At 42.3% G+C, this 21,521-nt stretch overlaps 2 protein-coding genes across 11 annotated transcripts in view; one reads left to right on the top strand and one right to left on the bottom strand.

Moving 5' to 3' along the window:
• The window catches only part of LOC113019567 (uncharacterized), a 69,326-nt gene extending 53,589 nt beyond the window's left edge, over positions 1–15,737 (top strand). For 8 of the 10 annotated variants that reach the window (XM_026163322.1, XM_026163321.1, XM_026163323.1 and 5 more), the window contains 12 exons: positions 4,261–4,695; positions 5,112–5,561; positions 8,191–8,595; positions 10,587–11,030; positions 11,106–11,369; positions 11,478–11,732; positions 11,816–12,064; positions 12,196–12,453; positions 14,095–14,397; positions 14,491–14,760; positions 14,882–14,965; positions 15,088–15,737. In XM_026163322.1, the coding sequence (XP_026019107.1) occupies positions 4,261–4,695; positions 5,112–5,561; positions 8,191–8,595; positions 10,587–11,030; positions 11,106–11,369; positions 11,478–11,732; positions 11,816–12,064; positions 12,196–12,453; positions 14,095–14,397; positions 14,491–14,760; positions 14,882–14,965; positions 15,088–15,154 (3,484 nt within the window). In that variant the 3' untranslated portion in view covers positions 15,155–15,737. The remainder of the gene's footprint in view (positions 1–4,260; positions 4,696–5,111; positions 5,562–8,190; positions 8,596–10,586; positions 11,031–11,105; positions 11,370–11,477; positions 11,733–11,815; positions 12,065–12,195; positions 12,454–14,094; positions 14,398–14,490; positions 14,761–14,881; positions 14,966–15,087) is intronic. The other 2 variants (XM_026163327.1, XM_026163326.1) reach the window with 2 other exon arrangements.
• LOC113019584 (NLR family CARD domain-containing protein 3-like) overlaps positions 1–21,521 on the bottom strand; it is a 116,321-nt gene that overhangs the window by 67,059 nt on the left and 27,741 nt on the right. The gene's annotated exons all lie outside the window — the stretch shown is intronic.

Raw genomic sequence — 21,521 nt, 5'->3', positions numbered from 1 at the left:
CTGCCCAAGCTAGACAGCTGTGCTAATTTGGCCATTTTGAGCAGGAATGTAATTCAAATCAGCCCAACTGTAAAGAAACCCTTGTGTGCCTTTCTCCACTACACGGTTCAGGAGTTTTTTGCAGCTCTGTGGGTCTTAAAGGATCCAGAGAAGACCAGATGTGTTCTACAGCAGTGTCTGGTTCAGGGCAGCAAACACATGAAATACTTGGTCCCTTTCCTGTGTGGACTGTTGAATGAGAAGAACACTGATTTGTTAGAAGTTCTCCTTCCTCCTCAGCAGCTCAGAGACACGTCTGACTGGTTCTTCAAACACTTGGTGACCACCTTTGTAGGTTGTAGTGACAGTGAAGACTGTGAAATGGACTTAATGTTCTTATGTCAATGCCTCTATGAGTCTCAGTCACCTGATGCCTGCCTCTGCCTCCTGGATAAACTGGACTACTGTATTGATGCGAGTGGAGAGACTCTTGATCCTCAGCAGTGTTGTGTTCTGGCCTATGTAATCAGCCAGAGTCAGGAGAGGAAAATAGAGCTGAACCTGGAGGATACAACAGCATCAAAACAGGGAATGAGGCCTTTGCTGGGATGCCTCAGCAAACTTCAAAGGTAAGTGAGAACATTTAGATCTGAAGTTAAAGGGTTCTGTACATCTGTTTTTAATGTTTTAAATGTAAAGCATTCAGTGATTTAGAGCAGTATGTGTTTTTCTTAAAGTGAAAAATGAAAACATAGTAGTGAGAAGGATTTGTTTCAGCTTTGTTTCATCATGTTTCCAGTGAGTTGTACACAGCAGAAAGTTTGTACGTAGTCTTTAGGTATTTGGTAACATTATTCTTTAGTCTTGATGCATACATAATAATCCAGGTGAGGGGATCCCAGAAAGCTAACTAACTTTTACCTGGACGTTTGTCATTTGAATGAGAGATTTTATTACTTATGTAAGACGTTTTCAGTCTCAGCTGAAGCACATTTAACTTGTAAACTAGCACCACTGCATCACACTGACCCATGGTCTCATAATTATTGTGAAGTTAATTTCATGATCAGAGGCCATGAGCAGTGCTAAAGACAACCCAAAGTAAGGTTAGAGTAACAGACCTATCTGCCAGATTAATGCTGTGTTCATTTGTAGCTGTTACTCCTGAGTTATCAGGCAGACACGTATAGCTTTTATTCTCCAATGAGAAACATACTGCCTTTGTTACCTTGTGTTCAGTTAAAATCCACTAAGTCAAAATGTCTCACCCTCTAGTTCACATATAAACATAAATATAAGGATTTCCTTTACAAAAATGTGTTTAGATAAATTTTCATGTTGTTAGTCTGCTAGTTCAATACAGTTTTCTCATTAAAGTACAAAGAATTATAAATATTAGCTCGTCTCCTGAACACAACAAACAAGCTGACAGTGAGTCAAAACCTTTAAGATTTAAGAGAAGTATCTTTGTTTTTTAGTTTCTAACCAAACAGCAAGACCCAAACACGTCAGCAATGATCAGTCCATTAACCTCCTAACACCCGAACTCTTTCATGCATTTTACATTTCTTTTTGCTCTTGTGACTTTATAGTAGAACACTATACAGTCACAATTGAGTAATGATGTACAAAACTCTTTATTTGGTGTCTGAACACAGCAGCATTTTTCCTGAGTACAAAAACAAAAGGAGAAACAACAATTGTGCCCCTTTGAGCCACGTGGTTCATTTGAAAGAGCAAAACTTAGTATTGTTGTCTAGTAGGCAACCAAAATGTGATGTCCCCATATGTGGACGCCACATCCTAGGAGGGTAAAGTTGTCCTTATAACCAGAGATAAAAACTGCTACAAGAAGTAAATTAGTATTAAACCCCGATTCTTTTGTCCCCATGATAGAACAGAGAAAATCTGACTCATAGTGGTCAAAACATTTTATATTTCTTTTTATTCAATCATCTTCCAGAAGAGAGAGCCCTGCACAGCCCCAAAAGCCAGCTGCAGGATCTCTAACATTTGAAGCTCCACATGTGTCTTATATGGTGTTATTTCTGTAGACAGAATGATTCTTACATCCTGTTCAAACTGCGGTGACTCTGCTGACTATATCTGTTCGTATTTTGAATGTAGATTTTACACTTGTTTAAGATTTACTTTCTAAACCTTGAAGGCTGCAAACTCACATCAGCTCACCCGTCTCTGGTTTATATCGTATGCAGAGTCAATCCTCTTAAGCCTCTGGCAGCTTTGCACAAATTAGGAGTTTTGCATGAAAAAGGCGAACATGGTTCTTCAGTTTCAGCATGAATCTACACAAATAGACTTTGTTCTCAGCAGCTGATTAAATGTGAACTAATGAAGTTCTCTACCAACCTTCCAACTGTAGGAGTGACTCCTTGTCACGCCAGCTGTGGACCATTTCTCTTCTGACTGATGGGGACGTGGATTACGTGAGTTTACTTGACTTCACTGAGAATCAGCTGCACCTCCCAGTCAACAGTGAAACACAACTGTATGACCGAGCTGTGAGAGTCCTGCAGAAGAGGAAGAGGAAGGTGAAAGTCTGCCTTCACTGTGATCACAGAGTCTGTCAAAGTGCGAGCTCGTTCCTCTTACACCATTTACCCCACATCCACTCACTCAGGTATGCTCTTTGGTTTTACTTATTAAACACTCAATGTTTTCATGTGCTCTTCAATTGTGGTTTAAAATCCAGTCGAGTTACTTTATAGAAATAATTGAACCAACTGTAGTACTGACCTTATGTCTTTAATGTACTTTTAATGCTGGAGATATTTATCTGAGACAAATCTAGGACGGTATCAGTGCTGCTTGTTTCTGTTTGTTGTGCTCAGATCAAATCATCACATCGTGTTTCCTTTTCTTTCTTCCAGTTTCTGTCAGTCATCAGGAAATCTCTCAGATCAAACTGAGTTTTTGGTGAATCTCTTCATTGTAGCAGCAGAGAGAGAACAGAGGACAGGAGAGAAGATCCTCAACATGCTATCATCAGTCTGCTCTTATCAGAAATTCCCTCTTCATTCTAATTCCAGTGACAAATATCAGAGTGACTTCCTGTTGGATCTGTACTCCCATGTGAAGGACTGTGAGACTAAAACAGGTCTGAGTGTCCTTCCATCATTACAGCCAGTTTTCCAGTCAGCTCCTGCAGTCTGGTCCATAAAGCTCTCAGAGAGAAAGACCTCCATCCTCCTGGAGCTGCTGAAACTCCAACCAGAGAAGAAACAAGTGGAGCTGTTGATATGGCGAGGAGAAGAAGAAGAGAGTGAATTGAGGATTTTGTTGCAGTGTCTGCCTTTTATCTCACAGCTCAGGTAAATAACATGCTCTTCACATCAGTCAAATATCTGTAAGAGAAGATTTGCTGTGAAAATAAGTGATGGAAATATTTGAAGCTCCATGAATTGTAAAGTGATGATTTTGTCTTGTGCTGCCTGTTTGTCATCAGCATCATATGTTTGACCTCATCTACATGGATCATGTTATAAATGTATTCAGACTCTGTCATATTTCAGAGGGAAACGTTCTCAGTCCATCCCTGTGTTTCACTGACGTGTTCAGCTGTTTGTTGCTATGAAGTTTCATATTTTCTATAAATATCAGACGACTTTTAATGCTTATCAGCATCTAGAATAAAGACGTTCTCATCAGAAAGGTTAGATTTATATTTGATAGGATCATGTGACTGAGCTCCTGCTGCAGAGTGTTGGAGTGCACACATGCCAGAAACATCCTTTACACCTGAATCCATCATCGCCATGGAAACAGCATGAAAGCAAACTCAACGAGTCCTTCAGTGACGTAACTCAGTAAATGAATGAGTTACATGAAGCTGGACTTTATCTCTGACTTTGTTTTACTGAGCATGATGATGATGATGGTGGTAGCAGCTCTATAGTGAGCAGATGAAGATGTCAGACAGCAGAGAGGTGTGTGATGTGAGCAGCAGGTGAAGCTGCTGTTGTAGATGTTGTTGTTCCCCTCTGTGTGTTTCTGTATTGTTGATGTTTAGTGTTTGACTCTCTAAAGTCAGACAGCGAACAAAATAACAGTTACAGTTCAGAACGCAGTGATTTCACACACAGGCTGAGTGTTTGTGTTGTGAGTCAGTAACTGTCTAAGAACACTGTTCAGCTGCTCTGATGGAAGATGGCTTTAAATGGACTTTCATTATATACAAGATGGAGTCCATCAGCAGTGTGTGGCTGTTTTTATGCAGCTCACATCAAATCATCTCTAAATGTTTCCTTCTTATTGTTACAGTCTTGATGTTCTGAATCGTCATGAAGCAGTCAGGATCTTTGTGAGTCTGTTCTGTGCAGCAGCAGAGAGAGAGCAGCAGACAGGAGAGAAGATCCTGGAGCTGTTAGCATCAGTGTGCACATATCAGACATTCCCTCTTCATGAGAGCTACTTCTATGATGATGATGATCAGATTAACTTCCTGTTGGATCTGTGCTCCCATGTGAAGGACTGTGAGACTAAAACAGGTCTGAGTGTCCTTCCATCATTACAGCCAGTTTTCCAGTCAGCTCCTGCAGTCTGGTCCATAGACCTCTCAGAGAGAAAGACCTCCATCCTCCTGGAGCTGCTGAAACTCCAACCAGAGAAGAAACAAGTGGAGCTGAGAGGCTGCTCACATGAAGAGAGTGAAGTGAGGAGTTTGCTGCAGTGTCTGCCTTTTATCTCACAGCTCAGGTAAGTCAGATTGTATTCAGAAGCTTAGTGAAGAGTTTTGATGGAGAACATGCGTTCACCACATGCAGTATACACATAGTATATAGTTACTTTACAAAGAAAGCAGAAAACAACTTTTCTATTCATTTAATCTTAAAGTAAAGTTTTTACCGTCTCTTCTTGATTTAAAGAAGCTTCTAAAAGTGGAATTTTGACAAATTTCTAAAATATTTGTGTTTTCTTGTTTTTATGAGGATTAATAAATTAGTTATGTGCTGCAACTGAGATGATATGTTTCCCTCGTTTATGTTATATTTAACATGGAGCGTCATTATGTACAGGAAACATGGACCAGATGGAGTCCATCAGCAGTGTGTGGCTGTTTTTATGCAGCTCACATCAAATCATCTCTAAATGTTTCCTTCTTATTGTTCCAGTGTTGATGTTTGGAATCGTCATGAAGCAGTGATGTTCTTTGTGAGTCTGTTCTGTGCAGCAGCAGAGAGAGAGCAGCAGACAGGAGAGAAGATCCTGGAGCTGTTAGCATCAGTGTGCACATATCAGACATTCCCTCTTCATGAGAGATACATGGATGATGATGATGATGATCTGAAGCAGTATCAGAGTGACTTCCTGTTGGATCTGTGCTCCCATGTGAAGGACTGTGAGACTAAAACAGGTGTGAGTGTCCTTCCATCATTACAGCCAGTTTTCCAGTCAGCTCCTGCAGTCTGGTCCATAAACCTCTCAGAGAGAAAGACCTCCATCCTCCTGGAGCTGCTGAAACTCCAACCAGAGAAGAAACAAGTGGAGCTGAGAGGCTGCTCACATGAAGAGAGTGAAGTGAGGAGTTTGCTGCAGTGTCTGCCTTTTATCTCACAGCTCAGGTACACGACACGCTCTTCACACAATAAAGTCTGTCTGTCAAAGAATGAGTGCTGAAAATAATTCATGAAAATATTTTAGCTCTATTTGACAATTTAGTTGCTGCTTGGTTGAAGCCAGTTTATAGAAATGAGTCCACAAATTTGTAACGTTTACCTTCAACAGTTTTTTAACATGTGACAGTTTGTCTGTGAGAATAAAACTGCACTTAGTGACATTTACAGCATCACTAAGACCTCCTGGGGAAAAAAAGCTTCATTACAAAATATTAATAAAAATTGTACTGTTAAGGTATTTATGTGTTTCTGATGGGCTTTAAAACAAAACAGCATCAAGCAGCTGTCACTGCAGAGGGAAACAGTTTGAGTCATCCAGGATGTTCAGCTTCAGCCTGCATTTGGGGCCTCTCTTCTCCACATCCACACAACGACCATTCATACGTTATTTCTGTCTTCTTCCACACAAAGTAGACCCACTGATTTCACCTCCATTAATAAGAAATATTGTTACATTAACAGGTGACACAGAGCTATAAACAATATGTAACTATAACAACACAGGCAACACTGTTGCTGCATCAAAGGAGACTAAGCGATGCTGGTAGCAATCATTAACATGTGAATGAACGAATGTGTGTGAGCGCTCTGTGCTGCAGTTTATTTGTAAGCTGACAGCTGTGACACTTTGACCTCGATCCACTTAAACATGAAAGGTTACTCGCTGCATTCAGCTCTGACACACAATCTGGTGAAGGAGTTTGTCCCAAGTCGTTCATGTTATCATGAGCTCCAGCTCAGAGCAGACTGGACATAAAAGACTCAGAGAAAATGTGTCACTTACAGCTGATTTTAATCTGACACTGAACATAACCTGATCTACACCAGGCTGTGTTCAGCATCTGTTACCATGGTGATATAGCCAGGTACAGAGAGCTAGTCTGGTGAAACTAAACACTGACAGGAGGCTCAACGTGGCCACTAACATGTGAATCTTTGTGTTTAAGACTTTTCTGAACCAGAAAATATTAATTGAGTCTAATTTTCAGTGTAAACAAATCTTAATCTAAATGAATTAACTGTAAAATGTTGGTAAATATGTGATTTCCACGTGTGTGATGTGAGCAGCAGGTGAAGCTGCTGTTGTAGATGTTGTTGTTCCCCTCTGTGTGTTTCTGTATTGTTGATGTTTAGTGTTTTGCTGCTAACACTTTATAACAGCTGCACACTCTTCAGCATTAGTGTTAGTTAATACTTGTTTCATCATTTATGAAGCATTACTCCTCCTCAGTATGTCGTTCATAATCATGGATACACATGATGAAGTTTTGCTGAAGAGGCTCAAATATAACATGTTCAATGACAGCAGTCTGATACTTTTCCAATGATGGATGAACACTTTATAAAGTTGTACATGTGTTACAGATATTCCTGAGTTAATTCAGACAGTTACTGGTTGTTAGTGAAGTATGTTGTGTGAGCTGGTCTAAAGTGAGGCCCATCCATGACTTCCAAAGCATTTATCACATAACCTGAAAGCTCAGCAGGACCTGGAGACGCCAAGCAGGTCTGAGCTGTCTTCATGACAGGAAAAGAAAAACACACAAAGTGATACAGAACATACAAATATTGATCACACAGTGCAAACATAACTCACTGAAGGTTTGCAGAATATTAAATGAGCAGGGCCAGAGTGTGAGTTTGAGGCTTTAAGAGAGGAAGAGACTCACTGAGCAGCTGCAGCCACTCAGAGCTGTAACTTCAATGTCCTGAAACTTCTTCTATCAAATGTGAATGATCAGAAAACACTAGTGAATATTTCACAGAGCGTCACAGACAAGTGTAAACAGCACAAACACAATGTTGATATTGAAGTGATCAAAGCTACTTTAGCTGCTCCCTCATCACAAGGAGTCACCTGATGATGCAGCAAAGTGTCTCTGGGATGTTGAAGAGTTTGGAAGTTCTGTCGTTGGCTCCTCTGGTTTGTAGTCAGTCAGTTTTAGTAAAGACGTCCAGTCAGGTTCACTTCCAAAGTGCTCCTGAATGAAACACAGCAGCTAAGCTGTTTGGTGCTGTGCTTTCACACAGGTGAACTCAGGTGGAGGCTGGAAAAGGGGGCGTGGCCTCCTCGTCTGGCACAGTGAAAGCTCAGAGCAGCTGCTCAGGCTAAGGAGGTGATGAGGTTCAGAGGTGGCTCGCCATCTCCTTCATCATGGAGAATCCAAAGCAAACAGCATTTCCTGTCATATAAACATTGTAGAAAACAGATGTTACTGCATTAAACCAAGAAACACCAGGATTCAGTGACCATAGCAAATATAAAATCTAAACTCTCCAAATACTCCGACGTACATGAATAATACAACACTGTATTACAGCTGTTCTCACAGTGTTCTACCTTTTTACAGCAGTGACATAATTATTTGATCCTCTGCTCAATTTATGAGTTTGCTGACTTCCAAAGAAATAAACAGACTCTGATTTTTATCAAAGTTTCATTTTACTGAAGACAGAAAATCAGCAAAGATCCAGATTAAACTCACAAACATTGCAAAGTGTGTCAGCAGTGTGTGGCTGTTTCAATGCAGCTCACATCAAATCATCACTGAATGTTTCCTTCTTATTGTTGCAGAGTTGATGCTGAGACATCAGATGAAGACCGAACGAGGATCTTTGTGAGTCTGTTCTGTGCAGCAGCAGAGAGAGAGCAGCAGACAGGAGAGAAGATCCTGGAGCCGTTAGCATCAGTGTGCACATACAAAAACAGTCCTCTTAAACAGAAATGGTGTGACTTCCTCCTGGACCTGTACTCTTATGAGACTGAAACAGGTCTGAGTGTCCTTCCATCATTACAGCCAGTTTTCCAGTCAGCTCCTGCAGTCTGGTCCATAGACCTCTCAGAGAGAAAGACCTCCATCCTCCTGGAGCTGCTGAAACTCCAACCAGAGAAGAAACAAGTGGAGCTGATAGGCGGCTCACATGAAGAGAGTGAAGTGAGGAGTTTGCTGCAGTGTCTGCCTTTTATCTCACAGCTCAGGTACATGAATTCTTCTTTACATGATTAATTCTTCAGAAGACGAGATGCTCCCTGAAGTCAGCAGTGGAAACATTTTTCAGTATATGCATTTTAATATAATTGTATAATTGTACAGACGGCTGAAGAGTGAAGCAGCTTGATCATAAGCAGGCTTTCTTTGTGTGAGCTGGCTTGATGAAAGCTAAACCTGCAGTCAGAGATGACAGCTGTGACAATGTGGGGGAAACTTTGTGTTCACTCAGCTTCAGTCTCTGTCCACACTCACATAAAAGGGGGCCTTGATTTGTTATTTCTCTCTTCTTCCACACTAAATGGACCAATCGAATGCCGCCTTCATCAGTCACAAACATGAGCACATGAATGGATGATAAACATCTGTGAAGAAGTGAATGAATAGATGTGTTTGAGCGCTGTGTGCTGCACATTAGAGCTGTAAGAAATATTTGTAAAAATTATTATTGAAAAACTATTTTAATAGTAAGGCAATATGAGCAGTGTTACAGGCACAGCCCTAAAGACGGGAGCCTCATGGGCAGTGTGGTCCGTGCAATTCTGCAGATTTACTTTCTTTTTTTTAACAGCGCATTGTGTTGTGCATCCTGATTTGTTGCAGACCATTATCAATCAACCTTGAGCCGTGTCTCCTGTCCAGTACAGAACGAGTTCAGCTTGTCAAATTTACATAAATCCTCGAGCAGCAGTGCTGTATGTTTGTAGGTTTTCTCCCCCACAAACACAACAATGTCGACGAAACCTTTTGCACCGTCAGAGGCTCCTGTGGTAGCTCCCAAAAGGCTGAGGAAGACGCTAACTATGGCACCAAAAGTTTGACTTCTGCACGTGCTAAAGGAAGCTAGAAGTTACCACATTCTTCAGATTATAAGACGCATTAAGCAAAGCCAAACAGTCAGAGGAGTCAAACTTGACTCATTCTTCTTGCTTCGTCTACTTCTGTACCATTGATTCATTAATGTTGAACTCTCTGCAGCTGTTCCCATGTTCTGAAAACAGGGATTGATCTTTGGTTTCTTCTATAATACTGGACTTATTTTTCTAACAAGGTTTGAACTTTGTGTTTAAACAAGCGAGAGAAGAGTGAAAATGTTCATACCTGTCTGAGGAAAGTGTACAGCTTGTAGTGAGGTTATTTACAGCCTTCAAACATCTATAATAACTTTAAAAAATGAAGCTGACTACTGTACAGATTTCACCTATCGCGGGATTTTTTAGAACCTAACTGCCGCAATAAACGAGGGTCCGCTTTACACATAAAATAATGAGGCCTCTGCCTTTAAATGTGGGGACAGTAACTGTGTGTGTAAGTGTGTAAAAACTGCAGATAGTGAGACGTGAAAAAAGACGCACAAGTTTTGACGCTGCGTGATGAACCCCGTATTCCTCGTCCACGTAAATGCAAAGAAGGAGTTTAAAAAATCTCAGTTTTAGATGATTCAAAATGCCGTTTACGTGTGAACGAAAGGCCCAAACACATAGAAAAAGCTGTACAGGTGTGGACAGAGCTTAAGACGTACAAGATTATTTTATTGCTACCAGTAAATGATTGCATTTTTACTCTTATTTGTTTCATTGTTCACTAAAGGTTTTAGGTTTGAAATAAATTTTAAGTCGAGTTGGTTTTGGTCTGGTGAGTAACCTTCAGTAATAGTAATAAATCACACAGCAATGAGACATTAATGTAGTTGTAAAATCTTGATAATATATTAATTAATCCATAGTATTCAGAATACGTTACAAAATACCTTTTGGGGCATGTAATCTGTAATCTGTAGTGGAATACATTTGAAAACTTACCTTCCCAACACTGGTTGTGAGTCAGTAACAGTCTAAATACTATGCTCAGCTGCTCTGATGGAAGATGGCTTTAAAATGGACTTTCATTATATACAACATGGAGTCCATCAGCAGTGTGTGGCTGTTTTTATGCAGCTCACATCAAATCATCTCTAAATGTTTCCTTCTTATTGTTACAGTGTTCTTCCTCTGAGGTCACTTCATGAAGCAGTCAGGTTCTTTGTGAGTCTGTTCTGTGCAGCAGCAGAGAGAGAGCAGCAGACAGGAGAGAAGATCCTGGAGCTGTTAGCATCAGTGTGCACATATCAGACATTCCCTCTTCATGAGAGATACTTCTATGATGATCTGAAGCAATATCAGAGAGACTTCCTGTTGGATCTGTACTCCCATGTGAAGGACTGTGAGACTAAAACAGGTCTGAGTGTCCTTCCATCATTACAGTCAGTTTTCCAGTCAGCTCCTGCAGTCTGGTCCATAAACCTCTCAGAGAGAAAGACCTCCATCCTCCTGGAGCTGCTGAAACTCCAACCAGAGAAGAAACAAGTGGAGCTGAGAGGCTGCTCACATGAAGAGAGTGAAGTGAGGAGTTTGCTGCAGTGTCTGCCTTTTATCTCACAGCTCAGGTAAATAAGTGATGATGGTTTCATTTGCAGAACGTTTCCAGCATGTTCTCTGATCCCATCTTCGCTGTGTTCCAGCTGTGATCCAGAGTTCTTCCAGAGTGTGTGCACATCCATGTCTGTAAGATCCAGAGAGGAGGCCCAGCAGCTGGAGTCTCTGCTGCAGCTGCTGGGCTTCCAGCTGCTGCTAACAGGAGCGTTACACAGGAAAAGCTGCTGGTCTGTGGGGAGAGTTCTCAAACTGTGCGGCTCTAAAGTGGATCTCATCCTCACACCCAGCAAGATGTCTGCCAGAGGAGGCGCTCTGCTCTTCAGACACACAACACAACTACACAGTCTGAGGCAGGAAGTGAAACCATGACTCTCTCCTGCTCTTCTAACATCATTTCTATGTGAATCTTTAGTTCTTGGTGTTCATCATTTCTGCTCTTTCGTCTCTTCGTTCTTCAGGCTTTCCATCGACATGTCCTTGCTGCTGTCTCAGTGGGTAAGAAGAGGCAGAGCGGCCCGTCGGCTGGCTGTTGAAGAGCTTTCTCTTGTGCCTAAGAAAGCCCGACCATCACACAGAGTATTGTTGAGGGCCGTCAGTAGTTTGGCTTCCCTGCTGAGATACTGGACAGTCGGACGGTTAGACCTGACTGAGACCTGCATCCCTGCTCAGGGTCTCATTGCACTGCTGCTCCATCATGGTCCTCTGACAGTCAAGTAAATGTCTTTCTGAACATCACAGGACAAATAAAATGTCGATTTTTACTTCAAAGCTTATTTCATATTGATGATCTCTGCAGACTGAGTGAAGAGAGCTTCCAGCAGCTCCTGTCTCTCCTCCATGAAACCCAGGACAAGGACTTGACGTTGTCCTTCTTGAGTAAGGTTGGTGGAGACCTGACCTCCTGCTGCCTGAGCTGGGAGCTGCTTCACTATCTGCTGCAGCAGCCGTCAGCTCAGACCATCACTGTGGACCTGAGGAAGAACCTGTTCTTACAGGAGGAGACCACACGTCTGCTTCCCTTTCTGGACAGGATTGTGTTTAAAAGGTGCTGAATGTGGTTTGATCTTTTACACAGTTTCTGCTGATTAATCAGGAGGATTTGAAATGCTGTCTCATCTTTAATCAGCACTTCATGGATCCTTTAAACAAAGTTGGAAATAAACTCTTTGTTTTCAGGCCCAGTCCCAGCTTTGTGATGAGCTCCATCAGAGAGCTCTACAGAGCTCACGACAGTCACGCTGTTCCCAGTTTGCTGAGGTCACTCGGTCATGTGATCAGCCTGAGCTGCAGACAGCTGGACTCAGTGGACTGTGCTGCTCTGATCTTCATCCTCAGACACGGAGACGGAGTCAGACTGAACCTGCTGTGGACCTCCATACCAGCAGGGGGAGTAGAGTCCATCCTCCTCATGCTGGACAGCGTTTCTCGTCTCAGGTCAGATATTAGAGCTCGTTTCTGTGCTGCGCTGTGTGATTGCTGAACAACACACTTTATTGTAACATAATGCTTCAAAAACAAGCTAACATTTTACTGTTAGTGTGGAACAGATTACATGAACAGTCGAACAAGAAACTACAAGGAAAGTTTCAAACAGCAGGCAGAGTGAACATCATTTAAAGGTAGAGCAGTAATAATAACAACAACAGCAACAATAACACATTTTATTAGTGGGCGCCTGTCTAACAACCCAGGGTCACCGTAGCAAACACGGAACAGGAAACAGGATCAAACAGTAACTGGTTCATGTTGATGTTTACAGACAGTAAGCTGGTTTGAAGACGGCTTTGAGTTCAGTTTTCCTGGAAAAGAATCCCAGAGCCGCTGATAGTGGTGCTCATAGTGGCGACATGTACGAACAACAATGTGGTGAAGCTTCCTATCTTATATATCATAGTTGGAAAGAGACGATAATTACACTCTGATGACACAAACAACATGTTCTCACTATGGTATGTGTTCTTTAATGATGACCAGATGTTTATTTCACTACTTATCATCGAGGGTTTCATCACAGATGCCCCGCCCCCGACTGTTGTTTAGTCTCAGAGAGTCACACACGCTTTTCTTTAGCATTAGCCCGCTGTCATGGCAACAGTGAGAGCCGTTTGTTGTATTTTAATCCAACACAAACTTTACTAAACAACAAAGAAATTCAGACTAATCAAAAGTTAGATTTTTTTTATTTACACCCAAGGGCCGACTTATCGCTGAACACACTGCAGCTTAGCATTAGCCGTCCTGTTTTTAGATGTCACACAATATTCATGAATTATTTACAAAGTTTACAAATGTCAGCTTTGCAATTTCTCATTAATTATACAGATAATTGTTTAAAAATATATTATTGGAAATCATTTGGTGAAGTTTACAAATGAGGCCCAAACATTTCTGGTGGTCTTCAGTGTTTCCCAAACTGCAGCCTCTGACTTGTTGCTTCTGATTTGTGTGTCTCATTTGTGGTTTTACCAAATGGTATCATCAGCGTTATTGTCATTTTAATCTTAGTGAATTAAAATTGGTCGAATTAACAATTTAATTGTATTAATTATAGTTATTATCAAGTGTTGTCATTACACCTCCTGGGCTACTTTTATCAGCTGCTTGAACAACAAGCTGAAGGCTGGAAATCACAAGTTTGTCTGCAGACACATTTGAACTGGACCCATTAAAATAATCTGCTACATGCTGTGTTTCTGTGGCTTCCTGGACACAAAGGAGACATTTACTCTTCATCACTGCTGACAAATGATGCTTTTAATCTGATAAATGCAGTAAATTATGAACAACGAGTTACCAGATGAACAGAGTCCTTATTCATTTAAAGCTGTTATCTGTTAACATCCACCTGCACAATCAGCCCAAGCAGGGAAACTGGGCTCAGTGTGACTTTGTCTTAATAACATGAGTGCTGTGCATAAATCCAACATCTAATTACAATAATGTGTCTGCTGCTAGTTCATAGATGCTGTTCTTAAAATCCTTTAGTTTTAAAGATCAACACATTTTATTGGAGCCAGCAGTTTGTTTGCAGCATCTATCATTTGAGATTTTCTGTCTCCATGCGTTTCTTTCCAGTGTTGACAGGAACCAGCTGCTGAGGTTCATCCACTGCTGTGCTGCCTGTGACGTCCAGCAGGAGGCAGCGTCAGGCCTGCTGAGGACTCTGCAGCACAGCTTGGATCTGTCCTGCTCCTCCTGTGTGGAGCTACCGGAGGAGGATCAGACTGAGCCTCTGAGTCTGACTGCTGATGACTGCAGGGCCGTCTCCACCATCCTGACACAGGGCAGCCGGGACACACAGCTGGACCTGCGAGACTGTGAGGTGGAGGACAGCGTGCTGGACCTGCTGTTTCCTGTCCTCCACAGGGTCCGCCTCAGGTGGGAAAGACCACCGAAGAGTCTGAACCAGAGAGAACCTTGTTCACGCTGGTGTTGATGCATCCTGACAGTTTCTCTGTTTGTCCTGTTTAGAGTCAGTAACACTGTCCTCCTCCAGCTGCTGTCTCTGGTTCCTGTGAACAGTGAGAGGGACGCAGTGAGGCGGGCGGTGTCCCTGTGTACAGCCCTGGGTGGAGAGCTGGATCTCAGTCACAGCACGCTGGATCAGAGGGTCTGCGGGGCTTTGGTCCAGATGCTGGACTCGTGTGAAGGGCTGACAGAGCTGGACCTCAGTCACTGTCAGCTCACTGACCAGCTGCTGCTCCCTCTCATCACACATCTGCACAAAGTCCAAGTCCTAGAGTGAGTGTCACACACTGATCCTCCTGTGGGAGGCACCAACAACCATCAGCCTGTTCACACACACTACAGTAATATAATGTGCAGCGATCAGTTAGAGCCACATGTTGTGTTTGTGTTACAGTCTGAGTCACAATCAGATCACTGATGCTTCGACCGATGTGTTACTGCAGCTGCTCTCCATCAACCCCTCCATCCACTGTGTGCGGTGAGCCAACATGAAGGAGTTTCTTCTCAGACTCTGAGAGGAATCATTCACAGCCTGAGCTCACGTGGATTCATGTTGTTCTGTGTGAGTGACGTCTGCTCTCTGCTTTGGTCTCTTTCTAGACTCTTCAGCAACAACATCGTGCACAGAGCAGCCTTCAAGGAGCACACGCAGTTTGAGATCTGGTGAAGCGCTCGCCATCATCTTTAACATCGTCGTCATGGTCGTCATCATCATCATCCTCCTGGTCATCATTATCATCATGGTCGTTATCATCATCATCAGAGCAGCCTTCAAGGAGCACACGCAGTTTGAGATCTGGTAAAGCGCTCGCCATCATCACCATCGTCATCATCATCATGGTCGTCATCATCATCATCATCAGAGCAGCCTTCAAGGAGCACACGCAGTTTGAGATCTGGTGAAGCACTCTCCATCATCTTTAACATCGTCGTCATGGTCGTCATCATCAGGGAGATGTAGTTTTATGGTCTCAGTAAAAACTCTCGCAATTGCTTCATACTAATCTGTAATATACAAGAGCAATAATAGGTCAGCGTAGTAAGTGTTAACAACTGCTGTAGAGTATTTTCTTTTTCATGTCGTTATTAAAAAGCTTTGTTTTATTTATTTGTGTAGAAACGAGCACGTCTCATGTTTCTGCTGATTTTTATTTTATGGAGATCTGAAGCCATCTAGTGGTCATCCCAATATTTACACATCAGGTTGTATTATTGTGATTAAAATGTTTTCAATTAGTGAAAAAACAAAATGAGGCTGTAACAGTTTTATTGTACAGTTGTGAGTCGGCTTAGTTTATTTTTGGTACTTTTGCAATAACTGTACTGATTTTTGTGTACTCGCACACAAATGTTGATTCCACGAAATACAAACAGATACTGAAACGTGTAACAGCTGAATTGTTTGTGAGAACTTGTTCATTATTTGTTCAATAATCATGTCTTCCCGATGGAATATCATATATCAGTAATAACAAAAAAAAAGGACTTCACAGCAGAAGCATAATGTGTGGGATTATAGTATTATTTTATGCCATGTTATACCCCTAATTAAAGATTGTGAATTATTATGTAGTCTTAGTTTGCATTATTCTCCTGAATTAGAAGAAGCTGATAACTATTGCATTAGTTAAACTGATTTGCATTACATTAGACTGCTGATTTATTGTGGATGAATGATATTGTTTTATGATGTTATAAGAAATACTGTTCGCAGAAAGTCATCGCCTTATTTGTCTGATTAGAAGAGAACATGCTGGAGTTTTCTGCCCCATCTCAGCAGGAGCAGATAAACAGGCAGCCAAGGTCGTAGCTTAGGCGCCGTGTGAGAGAAAGCATGTGAATGTTTAGGCTTTTATGATAAGGTGGGAGAACCAGAGGCTATAAGAGTTTGATCAATGCTCCACCATTTTGAGATCTGATGCTGTCTGCGTACGGTGTCCATCTCCCACGCGTGTGATCATTAAAATCATCGTTTGACTCAACCCGGCCGGACCAGTGTTGTTATTGTGGTTTTTCCTCTTGTCTCCATCCCCAATATTTGAATCCGTAACAGTTGTACATGTATTTTTCATTTATTGTATTTACCAACATCAAGAAGTCACAAGCAAGCAGCACATTAAAGACGTGCAGTGTTTTCAGAAAGAGATTTTTCTTACTACAGATATGTGAAATGTCCTGTTATGGTTTATTATACACAGGAAAATCATTTAAACCTTATAGTCCATTGTAAAGAGGTGATTGTGAGAACTTGTTCAATATTTGTAAAAGATTCAGCTGTTACACCAAATCATACGTTATACATGATGTAAACATAACCATGAAACTAGCCTCATAGGATATTTCAATAACCCAGTAAAGTCCAGAAAGATAGAAAGACTGGGTCGAAGACCAAGTGCCATGACACAGAAGGTTAAATCTTTTTACAAAAATCCTCTTACTGCTCTAGAGTCGGTCAGCCAGCTCCTCCTGCTTCATTCTCCTCAGGAAGTTCACTGTGATCTTCAAATGCCTCTCTGCTGCTGCTCCTCTGCTCATCATCCTCCCATTCTGGGTAATCTGGACTCTGAACCTTCTGGATCTTCTTCAGCTCGTCCTTCACAAAAGTGATGATGTTGTCCTCCAGCAGCTGGAACAGAATACTTTATGAATGAGCCAATCAGACTGAAATCATGGAGCCAAACATCAGATCCATGTTGGACACACTGACAATCCACCGGTCTACAAAGAGCAGCATGGAGATGATTGTGAACAGAATAGATGTAAAAGTAGTTGTTGTACATGTACAGACCATAAATATGGAGTCCAGCTGTGTTTGATGCTGCTGGACAGACTGACCACTGGGAACCTCTGAGCTCTGCTGGTCCACACTGTGGAGGAATAATAAAAAATTAGCTCAATCACAAGGTACGTTTTCTGCTCTGTGTTAGTTCTCAGACAACATAATCGTAATTAAGTGTGTAAAGCTTTAAATTGTGTCCTAGATGTATTAGGCTAGGGGTGGGGAACTCCAGGCCTCATGGGCCGATGTCCTGCAGGTTTTAGATCTCACCCTGGTGAACAGACCTGAATCAAATGATTAGTTTATTTATAGGCCTCTAGTGAACTTCAAGACCTGTTGAGGGGTAGTGTCAGGATGCACACCCACCATTAGAAGGTATTTTAGCAATTTAAATCAGCTGTAATGGATCAAGGACACATCTAAATCCTGCAGGAGACTGGAGCTTGAGACCTGGAGTTCCCCACCCCTGTATTAGGCAATTTTATTTCTTTTTCCAGATACATTCTCGCACCTCCTCAGTCACACCAATCTCATGATATGATTCCTAAAAAACAGCTTAAAATTGTGGGAAAAAAATGCTTATGTTGCTGCCACTTAGTTCAGCTCACAGATCTGGCTGCAGAGCTGCACTCGCTGTAGGTTCAGGCTTCAGGCTCCACTATAATAGTTGCTGAAAAGTGAACGTTCATTTCTGCTTGTGCAGCTTTCCAGTTGCTTCACTCCAGTAGAGCACCTTAATATTTATGATGTAATGTTTTTTCTTACTAAACATCCTCAGAGGCATCTCAAACATATTCTAGTCCACAATATACTGATATATACAGATAAGGGTAGTGTAAAAGGTGGAATAGTTATAAACAGTTTATGTACAGAGAGACCAAATATACAGATGAACTGCAGACAAATGTACAGATGTACTGTGTATACACATGTAGAGATATACAGATAATCTGTATAGCATACAGATGTTCTATACTGCTATACAGATCGGCAGATAAACAGATGTACTATGAACAAATATACAGATTTGCTAAATATATACAGATGTAGAGGTGTGAGGTAAACAGATCTACAGAGTGCTATGAATACATCTAACGCAGTGTAAGCGTAGCTCTCTGAGCAGACTATAATAGATAACAGTGTACGCACTATCACAGAGACCATACTATGTCAGTGTCCTAAACTATAGCAGTAACCAGTGTGTGCACATGGTGAATGTTGAGAATGAATGACAGTCATGATCATTGTCACTGGGAGGGATAGGGGGGTGTGGATGGACAGTGAGTGTGGATGGAAAGGTTCAGCAGGGGACTGAGTTCAGTAGAGTGACAGCTGTGGGGAAGAAGCTGTTCCTAAACCTGCTGGTTTTAGTCTGAAGGCTCCTGTAGCGCCTCCTGGAGGGGAGGAGCTGGAGGGGTTTATTGGCAGAATGAGAGGAGTCCCTGAGAATGATGTGTGCTCGGCATAGACATCTCTTCTTGTGGACATCCTCAATGGCAGAAAGTAGAGTCCCTGTGACGTCTTTTCACCACCCGCTGCAGTGCCTTGTGGTCAGCAACATAGCAATTTCCATACCAAACTGCGGCACAGTTGGTCAGGATGCTCTGTATCTCACAGTGGTAGAAGTTAACCAGTATGTCAGTAGACAGGTGGTTCTTCTTCAGTGTCCTGAAGAAAAAGAAGCGCTGATGGTCAGGCTGGAGGTCTTAGTTGACCAGGTCAGATTCTCAGAGATGTGGGTCCCCAAGACCTTGAAGCTGGAGACCCGTTCAACAGCTGTGCCATTTATGTAGATGGGGACATGGGTGTTTGTTTTCTCCCTCCTGAAGTTCACAATGAGCTCTTTGGTTTGCTGGTACTCAGGAGCAGGTTACTGTCAGCACCACACAGCTAGGTGCTTTACCCCTTCCCTGTAGCAGACTCATCATTGTCCCTGATGAGACAGTCACCGTGGTGTCATCTGCAGACTTGATGATGGAGTTGAATCAATACCTAGGTCTGCATTCATAGAGGAACGAACTCAGCACACAGCCCTGTGGAGCGCCAGTGTGAGTGTGATGGTGGTAGAGCTGTTATGCCCTGACCTAACAAATAGGGGTCTGTTGGTCAGAAAGTCCATGATCCATTTATAGATACAGAATTCTTCCTTTGAGGGACTCAAATCACATTGTCCCTGAAACTATAGACCCCTTCCAGTTTGCATTCAGCCCCAATTGATCAGTGGATGGTGCAACAGCATTAGCCCTGCACCACACTCTGCAACACCTGGAAAGCAGCAGAACATATGTCAGGATGCTCTTCCTGGACTACAGCTCTGCTTTCAACACCATCCGCCCAGGCAAGCTGATATACCTCACCATCCCAACACCCACCCATAACTGGATTCCAGACTTTTTGACAGACAGACAACAGGTGGTGAGAATGGGAGGACACGTGTCTGCTGAGCTCACCGTCAGCACTGGATCTCCACAGGGCTGCTGCCTCAGCCCCAAACTCTTCACCCTGTACACCCATGACTGTGTCTCCACCCAGGAAAACTCCAATACACTGAGGACACCACCATCCTGGGGCTCATCAAGGGGGGAGTAGACAATGTTCTTGTCTATGGTGTGAAAAGCGACCTCATCCTCAACATGGCAAGACCAAGGAATTAATACTGGACTCTAGGAGGAACTCCCTCCCCTGCAACCTCTTATCGTGAAAGGGACAGAGGTGGAGAAGGCAAACAGCCACAGATTCCTGGGACTGCAGGTTTCATCAGACCTGCGCTGGACTCTCAACACCACAACAACAGTGAAAAAAGGCCAGCAAAGGCTTTATTTCATTCGGCTGCTCAGGAAAGCCAGAAATCAGCGCCCTCTCACCCAGGCATACAGAGGACTGATAGAGAGCATCCTCACCGCAGGTATCACTGTCTGGTATGGAAACACTACACAGACAGAGAGGAAGGCTTTGCAAAGAGTCATAAAGTCTGCAGAGAGGATTATGGGAACAAAACTTGCCTCCATGGCCCTTCTGTGCACACAACACGGCCAAAAAAGAGCAGAGAGAATTATCAGGGACTCACACCATCCAGCTCACTCTCTGCTCAGACACAAAAACTGCACATACAATCTCAGACACAACTGTTTTCAGGTAAAAGTGTTTCAAAGTTCATATATAGGCAATCTGTACATTGTTAAGATATTTAATAGGTAACCCTTCATTGTTTTGTAAGCTTTAGAAGCATTATATCACAGTCGTTTTGTGCAAAGAGACAAGGTGGTTTTGAGCCTCTGTTTGGTACTGTATAATGTCCATTAAGCTAACGGCAGGAGCTAGAAACGTTTCTATTGTCAACCATTTTGTCAGGAAACATGTTCAGGTATATGTATAGTAAGCACTTTATCATTTTGGTTTATTATTTAGCTTTTCCTTCCACCATGTGACATTAAGCAATACAGAATGTGAAACATTTATGTTCATTTTGATTGCAATAAAGAACTGCATGAGAGACGCAAGTCAAAATCACTCTCGTGATTCTTTCCCCCGTTTTCAGGGGTGTAACATTAGCTGCCATGCGCCCATCTCAGTGTGAAGTGGAGTCTGTCTGTACTGGATCTGGATTCATCATCGTCCCTCCAACAGCAATCCAGCTCACCAATTGGTGATAATGACCAACTGAGCCTGCTAGCAGGTGCAGGAGGGCCAATCTCAGCCACAGCTATGAAGCTGATAACTGCTAATAACACCCATTGATGGGCTGATAACATGAATATTAAATGTCAATTCCTTCCAAGGTAAGAGCTTTTTTAAAAACTCAGACTGAGGTCTTATTTTGAAAGCTGTGTTTGTTGAATTAGAAAAAGCAGACTTAAAAACACTTCATCTCATCTGTGCTCATTAAACTGACATCATGCAGTTCATCTTCTCACCAGCAGAGGACCACAAATCACCATCAATGAAGAGTTCAAGGAGAGGTTAGTGACATCAGAGCTGTACGTATTGATCTGATCAATATGGAAGTTCATGTTTCTTTGATTGGATCGGTTTTTAAAGCAGCTGTTTTTATAGAATAACAGAAACATGAGAGATGCTAAATATCTTTAATATTTGATACACTGGCCTCATCAGTGACAACGATGAGGCCGCCTACAGGGAGGAGGTGGATCGTCTGGCTGAGTGGTGCGACAGAAACAACCTGCTGCTTAACACCGAGAAGACCAAGGAGCTCATCGTGGACTACAGGAGGAATGCTGACCCACATCCACCCATC

Source organism: Astatotilapia calliptera, chromosome 3 (genome assembly GCF_900246225.1).
Source record: "Astatotilapia calliptera chromosome 3, fAstCal1.2, whole genome shotgun sequence".
Classification (NCBI taxonomy): domain Eukaryota; kingdom Metazoa; phylum Chordata; class Actinopteri; order Cichliformes; family Cichlidae; genus Astatotilapia; species Astatotilapia calliptera.
The sequence above is the reverse complement of the archived record's forward strand: the minus strand, read 5'-3'. Positions and strand labels throughout refer to the sequence as shown.